At 42.0% G+C, this 17,611-nt stretch overlaps 1 protein-coding gene across 2 annotated transcripts in view; it reads left to right on the forward strand.

Annotated features, from left to right (window-relative positions):
• LOC117524413 (interleukin-1 receptor-like 2) overlaps positions 1 to 17,611 on the forward strand; it is a 74,207-nt gene that overhangs the window by 51,329 nt on the left and 5,267 nt on the right. For both annotated transcript variants that reach the window (XM_034186184.1, XM_034186185.1), the window contains 3 exons: positions 1,384 to 1,523; positions 3,530 to 3,673; positions 15,756 to 15,920. In XM_034186184.1, coding sequence (XP_034042075.1) covers positions 1,384 to 1,523; positions 3,530 to 3,673; positions 15,756 to 15,920 — 449 coding nt within the window. The remainder of the gene's footprint in view (positions 1 to 1,383; positions 1,524 to 3,529; positions 3,674 to 15,755; positions 15,921 to 17,611) is intronic.

Raw genomic sequence — 17,611 nt, forward strand, 5'->3', positions numbered from 1 at the left:
TTAAAAAAAACTGTTTCCACTGAACATCCTTGAGATGTTTCTACAGCTTAATTGGAGTCCACCTGGGGTAAATTTAGTTGATTGAACATGATTTGGAAAGGCACACTACTGTCTACATATAAGGCCCCAGAAAACAAACCAAGCATGAAGTCAAAGGAATTTTCTGTAGACCTCCGAGACAGGATTGTCTCGAGGCACAAATCTGTGGAAGGGTACAGAAACATTTCTGCTGCTTTGAAGGTCCCAATGAGCACAGTGGCCTCCATCATCCATAATTGAAAGAAGTTTGGATCTACCAGGACTCTTCCTAGAGCTGGCTGCCCGTCTAAACTGAGCGAGTGGGAGAGAAGGACCTTAGTCAGGGAGGTGGCCACAAACCCGATAGGACAACCAATCAGCAATCCACCAATCAGGTCTGTGTGGTAGAGTGGCCAGACAGAAGCCACTTCTTCATAAAAGGCACATAGCAGCCCACCTGGAGTTTGCCAAAAGGCACCTGAAGGACTCTCAGACCAAGAGAAACAAAATTCTCTGGTCTAATAAGACAAAGATTGATCTCTTTGGTGGTGTGAATGTCAGGTGTCATGTTTGGAGGAAACCACACACCACTCATAACCTAGCCAACACCATCCCTACATTGAAGCATGGTGGTGGCAGCATCATGCTGTGGGGATGTTATTCAGCAGTAGGAATTGAGAGACTAGACAGGATTGAGGGAAAGATGAATGCAGCAATGTACAGAGACATCCTGGATGAAAACTTGCCCCAGAGCACTCTTGACCTCAGACTGGGGTGGCGGTTCATCTTCCAGTAGGACAATGACCCTAAGCACACAGCCAAGATATCAAAGGAGCGGCTTCAGGACAACTCTGTGAATGTCTTTGAGTGGCCCAGCCAGAGACCAGACCTGAATCCGATTGAACATCTCTGGAGAGATCTGAAAATGTCTGTGCACTGACGCTCCCCATCCAACCTGATGGAGCTTGAAAGGTGGTGCAAAGAGGAATGGACAAAACTGCCCAAAGATTGGTGCACCAAGCTTGTGGCTTCATAGTCAAGCAGACTTGAGGCTATAATTGCTGCCAAAGGTGCATCAAAAAAGTACTGAGTAAAGGGTACAAACGTACATACATGTGGTGTCATTTCTAATCTTACCTGAATTAAAGCTGACTGTTTTCAATTTCAGTATGATGTGGGACAAAAAAAAAACAAAAAAAAAACTGGCTGCATCCCATTGTATTTATTGAACATACAATTTGCTTATTTTACTAAATATGTTGTGAAGTCCTGTGTGAAATTTTAATTATATGATTAGTTTCTTGACCCCCCCATTTGACAGTATTTCTAATGAATGGACTTTTTGTTCAACTCTCTCCTTTCTAGAATTCATGAAGGACAGACAGTTTATTCACAGTCCAAACTGTCCATCCCTAAAGTTCTTCCTCAGTTCCTGAATGTTCCTTTTTGCTGCCACATAATGAATCCAACGGATCGGGTTAACTGCACAGTTTGGCTTCAAGCAGGTATTTTATTTCATTCGACTATAGTGAATTGTTGTTTGACGAATCTCTCCACAAATGGTCATCTGGTTGTACAATAAAAGCTTATTTTAGGAATGTCAGACACACACACACACGGAAAGCTTTGTGCTTTTTCACTGGTCAGTTCAAGTCATGTTGCCATCCAATGACGACCCTAGTTTTCATGGTTGAGCTCGTGAACAAGCAGTGCTGCTCCACACGAGATTCATCTTTGAGAATCTCACTGAAGTTTTATGAAGCTGATCTTGATTAGCTCATGTTGTCGTTGAGATGCCGCTTCCAAGAAGTTTGAAGGTGAAGCTGCTTGTTTCCTCCTGCTGCACACTCCTCCATCCACTTAACTCATCATCTCGCACGCCAGCTAGATGACACTGTTTCTGTCCATTATTTAACATTTAGGGGTCCAGAATCTGAGCTCACAATCTCATAATCAACCTCCATCCCATTGCAGCATGTGACTACTTTGGGTCTTTGACACCTAGTAATCAGTTATGAAAGTAAAACTAGCACCTTGTCTCCTTTTGTCAAATTTTTCAGTCGATAGTCTTTGTTTTACAGATGCTACCATTGTTCCTGTCACTGGAGCAATTTGTCTTGTGATCAAATGCCCAGATTATACAGTTTTATTCCCATATCCAGATGTACTGGATTCCACTTTTGGTTAGACTTTAACTTTTTCTTGGTGGTTTTCTTTAACCAAGTCCAAGATACCCCAGAATTTACAGGCACATAAAGTTCAAACAAAGAAAACACTGTAAAGACCTGAGGTAGTTCTTACACTACCAAGTGTCCAAAGTTTATTTTAGTAAAGTGCTCCACCAAGTTTTGCATCTGGATATTAAGCATTTAACTTAGTGAGTGCACATTGAGAAGCTTATACAACTAGTGCATGACGTGGAGACATGAAAGCTGTACTCCGAGTAAATCAGACTCTAATTTGTACTCTAGTACTCTAATTTTTGCTGTTTTTACTACATAACATTTAGTCATAGATAGTCCAAACTATGCCTTTTTGGAATCATTATGATCAGACAACTAATGTGGTATACCTCTCAATACGATCGGAGGATTTTTAAATTTTGACGTCTGTAATTCTCCATTGACCCCTACCTGGCTATAGCTACCACCACAGGATGGCTATCAGACATGTTTGTGAAGGCCATGGTGTACTGATGATGGATTGAAAGAGTCTTTTAGTCCCCTTAGGTGATACTGACTAGGTCAAAATTGACTACTGCCTCATAGACTGCATAGGACACAATGATGAACAGCGCGTGTGCCGTAGGTTTTGCTGACGTATTATGTGGTGGCACTGCTTCAGGACACAGAGTTGTGTCATCTTGCAGGACTAACACAAAACATCCATGAGCACTGCACTCTTTGGCCCAATTAGGTTCATGCCTTCCTGTTCAGAAAGGATCTTAATCAGCTGGAGAAACCACAGAGCAGCACCTGAAGCATTGCTCTTGGGTTAATGAGAGGTGGCACATTACTATACAAACATCAGGTAGTGATGAGTTGTCTGGAAAATACACTCAGGGAAATATGGAAATAGGGCAAGAAACTCAAATATCCAGGAGGGGAGGTAAAGAGCCACTGCTCCTGTGGTTCTGGCATATGTTGAGTATGCTCCATGGCAACCTCTCTTTGGAGGTCTTCCAACCATTTCCAACTGGGAGGAGGCCTGGGGAATTCCCAAGAAATGTTGGAGGGATTACATCTTCCAGCTGACGTGGACACACCTTGGGATCCCTCCCAGAAAGCCTTAGAGTCCTTGGCTGAGGACAGGGAAATGTGGGAGAGCAGCTTAATCTGCAGACACTGTGACTGAGATCTGTATAAACTGCAGAAAATGAATGATTGATTGGATGAAGGAAGGACATAAAATTTCACTTAATGCTCATGATAAACACCACTCGGATATCAGAAGACTTTCAAACTTTTGGTTCTAGTTTTTTCAATTGTTTTCTGTCTCCACCTTTGTCCAGTTGACCACAGCGCCATCTACACCAGCGTGGCTCTCTGCTTGGCTGCAGTCATCACCACTGTCATCCTGATTGTTGCCTTCCAGTTCTTAAAAGTTGATCTGGTGTTGGCTTACAGAAAATTATTGCCTTATTTTACAAAACAAGGTGAGTGTGTCATCTACGGCAGCTACGCTTTTTTTGCTTGAAACATGTGCCTTGCGATGCTTCACCATACTACAAAAGAAGGACGTTCAGAGTAAAAAGAGCTCCACCCACAGCCATTTGTGTGATATCAGTGTTTGTTTACAATCACCAAGCAGAACTGTATTATCCATGACATAACTTTACACCACATAATGACAAATGATTAGTTAATCGATATAAGCTTTGGATCACATCTCTAGTCCTTTCAGTTGAGGAGATATCATCATCATCATCAATTTCATCAATTTTATTTATATAGCGCCAAATCACAACAAACAGTTGCCCCAAGGCGCTTTATATTGTAAGGCAAGGCCATACAATAATTACGTAAAAACCCCAACGGTCAAAACGACCCCCTGTGAGCAAGCACTTGGCGACAGTGGGAAGGAAAAACTCCCTTTTAACAGGAAGAAACCTCCAGCAGAACCAGGCTCAGGGAGGGGCAGTCTTCTGCTGGGACTGGTTGGGGCTGAGGGAGAGAACCAAGAAAAAGACATGCTGTGGAGGGGAGCAGAGATCAATCACTAATGATTAAATGCAGAGTGGTGCATACAGAGCAAAAAGAGAAAGAAACAGTGCATCATGGGAACCCCCAGCAGTCTAAGTCTATAGCAGCATAACTAAGGGATGGTTCAGGGTCACCTGATCCAGCCCTAACTATAAGCTTTAGCAAAAAGGAAAGTTTTAAGCCTAATCTTAAAAGTAGAGAGGGTGTCTGTCTCCCTGATCCGAATTGGGAGCTGGTTCCACAGGAGAGGAGCCTGAAAGCTGAAGGCTCTGCCTCCCATTCTACTCTTAAAAAACCTAGGAACTACAAGTAAGCCTGCAGTCTGAGAGCAAAGCGCTCTATTGCGGTGATATGGTACTATGAGGTCCCTAAGATAAGATGGGACCTGATTATTCAAAACCTTATAAGTAAGAAGAAGAATTTTAAATTCTATTCTAGAATTAACAGGAAGCCAATGAAGAGAGGCCAATATGGGTGAGATATGCTCTCTCCTTCTAGTCCCCGTTAGTACTCTAGCTGCAGCATTTTGAATTAACTGAAGGCTTTTCAGGGAACTTTTAGGACAACCTGATAATAATGAATTACAATAGTCCAGCCTAGAGGAAATAAATGCATTAATTAGTTTTTCAGCATCACTCTGAGACAAGACCTTTCTAATTTTAGAGATATTGCATAAATGCAAAAAAGCAGTCCTACATATTTGTTTAATATGCGCTTTGAATGACATATCCTGATCAAAAATGACTCCAACATTTCTCACAGTATTACTAGAGGTCAGGGTAATGCCATCCAGAGTAAGGATCTGGTTAGACACCATGTTTCTAAGATTTGTGGGGCCAAGTACAATAACTTCAGTTTTATCTGAGTTTAAAAGCAGGAAATTAGAGGTCATCCATGTCTTTATGTCTGTAAGACAATCCTGCAGTTTAGCTAATTGGTGTGTGTCCTCTGGCTTCATGGATAGATAAAGCTGGGTATCATCTGCGTAACAATGAAAATTTAAGCAATGCCGTCTAATAATACTGCCTAAGGGAAGCATGTATAAAGTGAATAAAATTGGTTCTAGCACAGAACCTTGTGGAACTCCATAATTAACCTTAGTCTGTGAAGAAGATTCCCCATTTACATGAACAAATTGTAATCTATTAGATAAATATGATTCAAACCACCGCAGTGCAGTGCCTTTAATACCTATGGCATGCTCTAATCTCTGTAATAAAATTTTATGGTCAACAGTATCAAAAGCAGCACTGAGGTCTAACAGAACAAGCACAGAGATGAGTCCACTGTCTGAGGCCATAAGAAGATCATTTGTAACCTTCACTAATGCTGTTTCTGTACTATGATGAATTCTAAAACCTGACTGAAACTCTTCAAATAGACCATTCCTCTGCAGATGATCAGTTAGCTGTTTTACAACTACCCTTTCAAGAATTTTTGAGAGAAAAGGAAGGTTGGAGATTGGCCTATAATTAGCTAAGTAATGGTTTAATTACTGCCACCTTAAAAGCCTGTGGTACATAGCCAACTAATAAAGATAGATTGATCATATTTAAGATTGAAGCATTAAATAATGGTAGGGCTTCCTTGAGCAGCCTGGTAGGAATGGGGTCTAATAGACATGTTGATGGTTTGGATGAAGTAACTAATGAAAATAACTCAGACAGAACAATCTGAGAGAAAGAGTCTAACCAAATACCGGCATCACTGAAAGCAGCCAAAGATAACGATACATCTTTGGGATGGTTATGAGTAATTTTTTCTCTAATAGTTAAAATTTTATTAGCAAAGAAAGTCATGAAGTCAGTACTAGTTAAACTTAAAGGAATACTCGGCTCAATAGAGCTCTGACTCTTTGTCAGCCTGGCTACAGTGCTGAAAAGAAACCTGGGGTTGTTCTTATTTTCTTCAATTAGTGATGAGTAGTAAGATGTCCTAGCTTTACGGAGGGCTTTTTTATAGAGCAACAGACTCTTTTTCCAGGCTAAGTGAAGATCTTCTAAATTAGTGAGACGCCATTTCCTCTCCAACTTATGGGTTATCTGCTTTAAGCTGCGAGTTTGTGAGTTATACCACGGAGTCAGGCACTTCTGATTTAAAGCTCTCTTTTTCAGAGGAGCTACAGCATCCAAAGTTGTCTTCAATGAGGATGTAAAACTATTGACGAGATACTCTATCTCACTTACAGAGTTTAGGTAGCTACTCTGCACTGTGTTGGTATATGGCATTAGAGAACATAAAGAAGGAATCATATCCTTAAACCTAGTTACAGCGCTTTCTGAAAGACTTCTAGTGTAATGAACTTATTCCCCACTGCTGGGTAGTCCATCAGAGTAAATGTAAATGTTATTAAGAAATGATCAGACAGAAGGGAGTTTTCAGGGAATACTGTTAAGTCTTCAATTTCCATACCATAAGTCAGAACAAGATCTAAGATATGATTAAAGTGGTGGGTGGACTCATTTACATTTTGAGCAAAGCCAATTGAGTCTAATAATAGATTAAATGCAGTGTTGAGGCTGTCATTCTCAGCATCTGTGTGGATGTTAAAATCGCCCACTATAATTATCTTATCTGAGCTAAGCACTAAGTCAGACAAAAGGTCTGAAAATTCACAGAGAAACTCACAGTAACGACCAGGAGGATGATAGATAACAACAAATAAAACTGGTTTTTGGGACTTCCAATTTGGAAGATATACAGCAAAATATGTTTTCCAGATTTTTGGAGCAAATCAGTCAAAGATTAAAGTCAAGCTTGTCCAAAATACAATCATCTGGAAATGCTCATATAAGAAATGTTCCTCCCAATGTATATATTAAAAGACAAGTGGCCTCTGTGTACATGTATGCATGTGTACATGCATATGGCTTTGATCATGGACAAACTGGGGAGAGCTGACATTTGCCGTTTGGTATGCTTACCTAACACATTTCATTTTGTTAACATTATATTTAGATTATTGATATCAGAAAAGTTTCTAGAACATTTTCCGAACATTATTACTTCCTTTAATATAATGACAAGTCATGTTTAGAGTTGAGGGAAATTTGTGGTAATATTATTGCCAAATATTCTGAGAACCAAAAAGAAACTTTCCTCTGAAACATTTGGAGAACTTTACAGCTAACATTCTGATAACATCTGACAAACATTCTGAAAATATTTTGGGAACTTTATTTTGTCTCACATTTACTTATTTATTGATTCTTTTTTCTTTTTGTGCTCCCGTTACGAAATCAGTCACATTTTCATGACTCAGTGTTTTTTATTTTACTTTAACCCTACCCCTTTCCCTAACCCTAACCATAACCATAACCTGACCCTACCCTTTCCCGTAACCCTAACCCTAACCTAACCCTACCTTTCCCCTAATCCTAGCCATAACCTAACCCTGCCTTTCCCCTAACCCAAACCCTAACCTAACCCTACCCTTCCCCTAACCCTAACCATAACCTAACCCTACCCTTCTTCTAACACTAGCCATAACCTAACCCTACCCTTTCCCTTAACCCTAACCTTAACCTAATCCTACCCTTCCCCTAACCCTAAGCATAACCTAACTCTACCCATCTCCTAACCGTAGCCCCATGAATCCCCACGTGTCACTCCACATTTCATGAAACCGTCACAACATGAATCCGTATTCCTGTTATAAAAATGTGGTGCTGTTCGTGACAGTATAACGAACCAATTGGTTAATGTACTTTTCGTAATGCCATCACAAACTGTGGTGAGAGTGGGTTGTATATTTTGGGTCAAGGTTAAACGTTGCAAAAAGGTCAAGTTGATAGGACTAATATTTTTGGAGAATTTAGGGATATTAGGTAAGAACAGTGAACAATGGACATTGATAATTAAATTCTGGAATCACACACCATTCCAGTAGATGGTGGTAAATCATTGGTAACAGTTTTCTTAAAGGTATCGTCATAATAGTGACGTGACACTGTCATAACCATTACATGACACAGTCATGAAGGTGTCATAAACATTATGTCAATGTCAAAGTGCCATTCGGTTTTTGTAATGACAAGTTGACAACTTGGCATACAACCAGAGACCAAAAACGCCAAAGACAAATTCTGGTCATGTCACTTTGATTAAAGTCAAGTTATTATAATCAAAACAACACAAAACATGTCAACTTGTCATTATAAAAACCGAAAGACACTTAATGACAGCGGTCATAAATGTTTATGACATTGACATAATGTTTATGACACCTTCATGTCTGTGTCATGTAACACTTATGATAGTGTCATGTCTCTATTATGACGATACCTTCAAGTAAAGTGTTACCAGATCATCTATATATTAAAAGCTCTGTGTGTGTGTGTAACTTTGATCATGGAAAAACTGGGGAGAGCTGACATTTACCGTTTGATATGTTTATGTATCAAGGATTTTTACTGCAAAAACAGAAAGTTGATAGGACTATTATTTTTTGGAGAAATTAGGGATATTAACTAACAACAGTGAACAATGGACGTTGATATCACCTTTAATTAGTCCCTGGTGACCAGACAAACTCTGGACAAAGGAAATATGTCAACCTTGCTTCTTGTAAAACATGACATCAACTAAATTTGCCAAATAATAAAAACAATTATTCACAAAACTTTCTCATTTTAATTTCCTGCACTTTCAGTTAAAATCATTAGCACAGCTACTAGCTCTTAGCCGGTTTAGCATGGCGGCTTCTCCTGTCTCTCCCGCACTTTTCTGCTCTGGGTGTGAAATGTTTAGTTATTCCTCGGCCTTCTTTAGCAGTAATGGTACTTGTAATAAGTGTAGCTTATTCGTAGCTTTGGAGGCCAGGCTGGGCGAATTGGAGAGTTGGCTCCGCACCGTGGAAAATTCTACAGCTAGCCAGGCCCCTGTAGTCGGTGTGGACCAAGGTAGCTTAGCCGCCATTAGTTTCCCTCTGGCAGATCCCGAGCAGCCGGGAAAGCAGGCCGACTGGGTGACTGTGAGGAGGAAGCGTAGCCCTAAACAGAAGCCCTGTGTACACCACCAACCCGTTCACATTTCTAACCATTTTTCCCCACTCGGCGACACACCCGCCGAGGCTCAAACTCTGGTTATTGGCGACTCTGTTTTGAGAAATGTGAAGTTAGCGACACCAGCAACCATAGTCAATTGTCTTCCGGGGGCCAGAGCAGGCGACATTGAAGGAAATTTGAAACTGCTGGCTAAGGCTAAGCGTAAATTTGGTAAGATTGTAATTCACGTCGGCAGTAATGACACCCGGTTACGCCAATCGGAGGTCACTAAAATTAACATTGAATCGGTGTGTAACTTTGCAAAAACAATGTCGGACTCTGTAGTTTTCTCTGGGCCCCTCCCCAATCGGACCGGGAGTGACATGTTTAGCCGCATGTTCTCCTTGAATTGCTGGCTGTCTAAGTGGTGTCCAAAAAATGAGGTGGGCTTCATAGATAATTGGCAAAGCTTCTGGGGAAAACCTGGTCTTGTTAGGAGAGACGGCATCCATCCCACTTTTAAGTTAAATGTGGTCTATTAAACATTAGGTCTCTCTCTTCTAAGTCCCTGTTAGTAAATGATATAATAATTGATCAACATATTGATTTATTCTGCCTAACAGAAACCTGGTTACAGCAGGATGAATATGTTAGTTTAAATGAGTCAACATCACCGAGTCACACTAACTGCCAGAATGCTCGTAGCACGGGCCGAGGCGGAGGGTTAGCAGCAATCTTCCATTCCAGCTTATTAATTAATCAAAAACCCAGACAGAGCTTTAATTCATTTGAAAGCTTGACTCTTAGTCTTGTCCATCCAAATTGGAAGTCTCAAAAACCAGTTTTATTTGTTGTTATCTATCATCCTCCTGGTCGTTACTGTGAGTTTCTCTGTGAATTTTCAGACCTTTTGTCTGACTTAGTGCTTAGCTCAGATTAGATAATTATAGTGGGCGATTTTAACATCCACACAGATGCTGAGAATGACAGCCTCAACACTGCATTTAATCTATTATTAGACTCAATTGGCTTTGCTCAAAATGTAAATGAGTCCACCCACCACTTTAATCATATCTTAGATCTTGTTCTGACTTATGGTATGGAAATTGAAGACTTAACAGTATTCCCTGAAAACTCCCTTCTGTCTGATCATTTCTTAATAACATTTACATTTACTCTGATGGACTACAGTGGGGAATAAGTTTCATTACACTAGAAGTCTTTCAGAAAGCGCTGTAACTAGGTTTAAGGATATGATTCCTTCTTTATGTTCTCTAATGCCATATACCAACACAGTGCAGAGTAGCTACCTAAACTCTGTAAGTGAGATAGAGTATCTCATCAATAGTTTTACATCCTCATTGAAGACAACTTTGGATGCTGTAGCTCCTCTGAAAAAGAGAGCTTTAAATCAGAAGTGCCTGACTCCGTGGTATAACTCACAAACTCGTAGCTTAAAGCAGATAACCCGTAAGCTGGAGAGGAAATGGCGTCTCACTAATTTAGAAGATCTTCACTTAGCCTGGAAAAAGAGTCTGTTGCTCTATAAAAAAGCTCTCCATAAAGCTAGGACATCTTACTATTCATCACTAATTGAAGAAAATAAGAACAACCCCAGGTTTCTTTTCAGCACTGTATCCAGGCTGACAAAGAGTCAGAGTTCTATTGAGCCGAGTATTCCTTTAAGTTTAACTAGTAATGACTTCATGACTTTCTTTGCTAATAAAATTTTAACTATTAGAGAAAAAATTACTCATAACCATCCCAAAGATGTATCGTTATCTTTGGCTGCTTTCAGTGATGCCGGTATTTGGTTAGACTCTTTCTCTCAGATTGTTCTGTCTGAGTTATTTTCATTCGTTACTTCATCCAAACCATTAACATGTCTATTAGACCCCATTCCTACCAGGCTGCTCAAGGAAGCCCTACCATTATTTAATGCTTCAATCTTAAATATGATCAATCTATCTTTATTAGTTGGCTATGTACCACAGGCTTTTAAGGTGGCAGTAATTAAACCATTACTTAAAAAGCCATCACTTGACCCAGCTATCTTAGCTAATTATAGGCCAATCTCCAACCTTCCTTTTCTCTCAAACATTCTTGAAAGGGTAGCTGTAAAACAGCTAACTGATCATCTGCAGAGGAATGGTCTATTTGAAGAGTTTCAGTCAGGTTTTAGAATTCATCATAGTACAGAAACAGCATTAGTGAAGGTTACAAATGATCTTCTTATGGCCTCAGACAGTTGACTCATCTCTGTGCTTGTTCTGTTAGACCTCAGTGCAGCTTTTGATACTGTTGACCATAAAATTTTATTACAGAGATTAGAGCATGCCATAGGTATTAAAGGCACTGCGCTGCGGTGGTTTGAATCATATTTATCTAATAGATTACAATTTGTTCATGTAAATGGGGAATCTTCTTCACAGACTAAGGTTAATTATGGAGTTCCACAAGGTTCTGTGCTAGGACCAATTTTATTCACTTTATACATGCTTCCCTTAGGCAGTATTATTAGATGGCATTGCTTAAATTTTCATTGTTACGCAGATGATACCCAGCTTTATCTATCCATGAAGCCAGAGGACACACACCAATTAGCTAAACTGCAGGATTGTCTTACAGACATAAAGACATGGATGACCTCTAATTTCCTGCTTTTAAACTCAGATAAAACTGAAGTTATTGTACTTGGCCCCACAAATCTTAGAAACATGGTGTCTAACCAGATCCTTACTCTGGATGGCATTACCCTGACCTCTAGTAATACTGTGAGAAATCTTGGAGTCATTTTTGATCAGGATATGTCATTCAAAGCGCATATTAAACAAATATGTAGGACTGCTTTTGTGCATTTACGCAATATCTCTAAAATTAGAAAGGTCTTGTCTCAGACTGATGCTGAAAAACTAATTCATGCATTTATTTCCTCTAGGCTGGACTATTGTAATTCATTATTATCAGGTTGTCCTAAAAGTTCCCTGAAAAGCCTTCAGTTAATTCAAAATGCTGCAGCTAGAGTACTAACGGGGACTAGAAGGAGAGAGCATATCTCACCCATATTGGCCTCTCTTCATTGGCTTCCTGTTAATTCTAGAATAGAATTTAAAATTCTTCTTCTTACTTATAAGGTTTTGAATAATCAGGTCCCATCTTATCTTAGGGACCTCATAGTACCATATCACCCCAATAGGGCGCTTCGCTCTCAGACTGCAGGCTTACTTGTAGTTCCTAGGGTTTGTAAGAGTAGAATGGGAGGCAGAGCCTTCAGCTTTCAGGCTCCTCTCCTGTGGAACCAGCTCCCAATTCAGATCAGGGAGACAGACACCATCTCTACTTTTAAGATTAGGCTTAAAACTTTCCTTTTTGCTAAAGCTTATAGTTAGGGCTGGATCAGGTGACCCTGAACCATCCCTTAGTTATGCTGCTATAGACTTAGACTGCTGGGGGGTTCCCATGATGCACTGTTTCTTTCTCTTTTTGCTCTGTATGCACCACTCTGCATTTAATCATTAGTGATTGATCTCTGCTCCCCTCCACAGCACGTCTTTTTCTTGGTTCTCTCCCTCAGCCCCAACCAGTCCCAGCAGAAGACTGCCCCTCCCTGAGCCTGGTTCTGCTGGAGGTTTCTTCCTGTTAAAAGGGAGTTTTTCCTTCCCACTGTCGCCAAGTGCTTGTTCACAGGGGGTCGTTTTGACCGTTGGGGTTTTTACGTAATTATTGTATGGCCTTGCCTTACAATATAAAGCGCCTTGGGGCAACTGTTTGTTGTGATTTGGCGCTATATAAATAAATAAAATTGAATTAAAATTGAATTGAACCTACATGACCCAATCTAGAGCCCATGAATCCCCACAGGCAACATGCTAGTTTGGTGTAAATCTGATTACCCATTTCCAAGTTATATGTACGTACATAGATTTTATAAAGTTCTGCCAATTTATTCAAGATTATGTTGTCATTTTGTGGCTCTCTCATGTTCTAACTTGATTGTTTCATTTTGATCAACTGATTTTGTGCTTTTCTCATTTTGTTTCTGTGAAGCACCTTTTTTCATGGTGTGAAACTGGTTTTTATTTCTTAAGTGTGTGTAGCTCAGCACAAATCCACAGATTAGTCACTAACATGAAAAGATGTGATCATGTGGTGGGTCTGTATTTCATTTATTTGACACTTTTGAAATATTCTGGCACCTTAAATTTATTCATTGCATTGTCGCATCAATTTAAAATTAGTAACTCTTGTTGTCTAACAAATAAAATATTAAAACAATGTTCCCAATGCTCCCCCTCTAGCTGCCACCTTATCGTGGTGGGGGAGTTTGCGTACCCGGATGATCCTAGAAGCTATGTTGTCGGGGGCTTTGTGCCCCTTGTAGGGTCTCCCAAGGCAAACAGGTCCTAGGTGACGGGTCAGACTAAGGGCAGTTCAGAATCTCCATGACCAGTAAAAAATCAAGGACCGAGACTTCGCCCGGTATGGCGGAGCCGGGGCCCCACCCTCGAGCCAAGCCTGTGGTTGGGGCTCGCGCATGAGCGCCTGGTGGTCGGGCCTTAGCCCATGGGGCCCGGCCGAGCTCAGCCCAAAAGAGTGACGTGGCAAACCGTCCGACGCCTCAGGAGGCAGAAGCAGCTCTCCACCAGCACTGTTTGCGGTGCAGGTGGGGAGCTGTTGACCCTGACTGGGGTTGTTGTCGGGCGGTGGAAGGAATACTTCGAGGATCTCCTCAATCCCATCGTCACGTCTTCCGAAGAGGAAGCAGAGACTGGGGACTCAGAGGCGGACTCATCCATTACCCAGGCCGAAGTCACCGAGGTGGTTAGAAAGCTCCTCGGTGGCAAGGCTCCTGGGGTAGATGAAATCCGTCCTGAGTACCTTAAGTCTCTGGATGTTGTGGGACTGTCTTGGCTGACATGCCTCTGCAACATCGCGTGGCGATCAGGGACAGTGCCTCTAGATTGGCAGACCGGGGTGGTGGTCCCTCTGTTTAAGAAGGGGGACCGGAGGGTGTGTTCCAACTATAGGGGGATCACACTCCTCCTCCCCGGTAAGGTCTATTCCAGAGTACTGGAGAGGAGAATTTGACCGACGGTCGAACCTCGGATTCAGGAGGAGCAGTGTGGTTTTCGTCCTGGTCGCGGCACACTGGACCAGCTCTACATGCTCCATCGGGTGCTCGAGGGTTTATGGAAGTTCGCCCAACCAGTCCACATGTGTTTTGTGGATCTGGAGAAGGCGTTCAACGATGTCCCTCTGGGCACCCTGTGGGGGGTGCTCCGGGAGTATGGGGTCCGGGGTCCTTTGCTAAGGGCTATGCGGTCCCTGTACAACCACAGCAGGAGCTTGGTTCACATTGCCGGTAGTAAGTCAAACCTGTTTCCAGTGCACGTTGGCCTCCGCCAGGGCTGCCCTTTGTCACTGGTTCTGTTCATTATTTGTATGGACAGAATTTCTAGGCGCAGCCAGGGTGTAGAAGGGGTCTGGTTTGGGAACCACAGAATCTCGTCTCTGCTGTTTGCGGACGATGTGGTTCTGTTGGCTTCGTCAAATCAGGACCTTCAGCGTGCAGATGGGGCGGTTTGCAGCCGAGTGTGAAGTGTCTGGGATGAGGATCAGCACCTCCAAATCCGAGGCCATGGTTCTCGACCTGAAAAAGGTGCTTTGCCTTCTTCAGGTCGGTGGAGTGTCTTTGCCTCAAGTGGAGGAGTTTAAGTATCTCGGGGTCTTGTTCACGAGTGAGGGACAGATGGAGCGTGAGATCGATAAACGGATCGGTGCAGCATCTGCAGTGATGCGGTTGCTGTATCGGACCGTCGTGGTGAAGAGAGAGCTGAGTATGGGGGCAAAGCTCTCGATTTACCAATCGATCTACGTTCCGATCCTCACCTATGGTCATGAGATTTGGCTCATGGCCGAAAGAACGAGATCGTGAGTACAAGCGGCCGAGATGAGTTTCCTCTGCAGGGTGGCTGGGCGCTCCCTTAGAGATAGGGTGAGGAGCTCGGTCACTCGGGAGTAGCTCGGAGTCGAGCCACTGCTCCTCCACGTCGAAAGGAGTCAGTTGAGGTGGCTCGGGCATCTTTTCCGGATGCCCCCTGGACGCCTCGCTGGAGAGGTGTTCCGGGCACGTCCCATTGGGATTAGGCCCCGGGAAAGACCCACGACATGCTGGAGGGACTACATCTCTCGGCTGGCTTGGAGTTCCCCAGAGGAGCTGGTGCAGGAATGTGTGGATCGGGAGGTCTGGGCGGCTTTGCTTGAGCTGCTGCCCCCGCGACCCGACTCCGGATAAAGCGGAAGAAAATGGATGGATGGATGGATGGATGGATGTTCCCATATTTGAATAAAATAGAAAATGAAACATGTATGTACGTAAGCATATAAGCTTACGTGACATAACTGAACAAGTTTTACAATCGACATACGCAGAATCTAAAAGGTGCCAAATAAAATAAATGAAAACCATCCAATGTCTGTGTTTTCTGCAATGAGATAAGTACCACTGCTTTAGTGAGGCAATGAGCAGACCTGCTGCTCTTCTTCACAGTACCAGATGGGAAACTGTATGACGCCTATGTGAGCTTTGTCCATGCTGACGCCTTGAGTTCATCTGAAACCGCAAGCTTTGTCCTGCAACTGTTGCCTGAGAAGTTGGAGAAACAACAAGGCTACTCGCTGTACATCAGAGAAAGGGATGGCTGTCCTGGTGAAGGTTGGTAACTCAACAAGTTCACTTTCCCCCATGATTGTTAATTTTTCCAAACCTTTTTGCACATTCTTATTTTATGGTTCTTAATGAGCTTTATGTAGCATCTGTGATCTCATGATTCAGATTTACTATGTTTTGAACGTTAAGGAAAAAAGCAGGAAGTAGAGATATTCTTTATCATTGTCCTTCTTTCTGGCAGAGTCTTTGGGCAGATATTAAAGTCCAAACTGTGTTCAAGGCCTGCAATTAGTACATGGTTCTAGATTTAAGTACATTTTGTTGGTGTGTATTTATGTATTTGATGTTTTGATTTATGATCACATTTTATGTTTTTTTAGTTTATCTTTTGATGCGTTAGATTTATCACTGAAAGTTTGTGACTAGTGGTTTCAGTAGGGCTGGCAACTTTCTCCTGGACAGACTGCTGGCTTGAACGATGCTCTTCTAATTAATGCAAGGTTATAATTGTTTAATTGTAATGGTTGTAACTGTAATTATTTCTATTATTTTTAGTGTCTAAAACGTCTGTTAGTTTTTAGGTACAACCAGCGCACATTTTAGCTCATTATTTTACTCCTGTGTGAATCTTAGGTGGTTATCTCTTTCATTAGTGGTTAGCTTGCACTAGCTTGGCCACATGGTTGGATTTTCTGGTGCACAAATTACATTGCGCTACTCTCTACATTAATCTTGTGCAATGCTAACTGAAAATGTTTCTCTCTTAGAGAGCCATGTCCGTAAGCTACAGCAGCGTCTTAGCTCAGTAGTTAGATGTTATAACATAAGCTTGGTGTCGGGTCGGTAGCAAATCCATTAGCATTAGCTTAGCTTTGGACTGCTGTTAGGCAGAGGAAGTCATGTAGGGCCTGGTACCTGGCTCACAGTCGCCACTGTGGTCACTGTTTGCTGCTCTTCTGAAGCCCTGCTGTGTCACACTGCTCGGTGTCAAATGGCATCCAACCCATGGTCCGATTACATGCAAACCAGGGTCCCCTGACCATTGCATCAGTGGAGTGCATGTGTGATTGGATTATTACAGATATCTGATCACCGACATGCACACCCACAGCCTTCATTACCAGCAGGGGTGAAAGTAAGATTAGTTTGTTGCAGGAACTGTGCTACTCAAAAAACTGTTTTGCTCAGTTCCTGCATCATATTAAAGATATTAATTACTGCTCTTAACCCACCTGTGGCATTGAGCAGAGACGCTCGACAGGGGAAGATGATTATTATCAGCTTTAGGGTCAGCAAGATTACTTTGTCCAACACCTTCCAGCCTAGCTGCAGTCATGAACCAGGCTGATGTGTCAACTTGTTCTGCGTGCAGAGGGTTTTCCAAGAAGTGGTGAAGAAAGGCAACACTAAGGAGCTGTACTTGTTGTGCAGAACATGACAAACTGCAAATTCAGTGTCAATTCCTTTAGCCGAGAAGGACAGATGGCCCTCCGCCAGTCCATCATTGATGGGAACCTGGAGCTGATAAAACTGCTGGTGAGATTTTGCGCAGATACAGTCATTTATAGCTACACAGTTGTGGCAGATTTAAGGAAAATAAAACTAAATAAATAACTTTGCAAGCATCACCACCACCAACCACTGCAAAGCAACCAAATGTGGCACTCTTTGCACTCTTGAATCCAAAATGCTTTTATGCAGTGCTTCTCCACAAAAATGTCAAATAAAGTAAATAA

The sequence above is a fragment of the Thalassophryne amazonica genome, chromosome 14, assembly GCF_902500255.1.
Source record: "Thalassophryne amazonica chromosome 14, fThaAma1.1, whole genome shotgun sequence".
Taxonomy (NCBI): Eukaryota; Metazoa; Chordata; class Actinopteri; order Batrachoidiformes; family Batrachoididae; genus Thalassophryne; species Thalassophryne amazonica.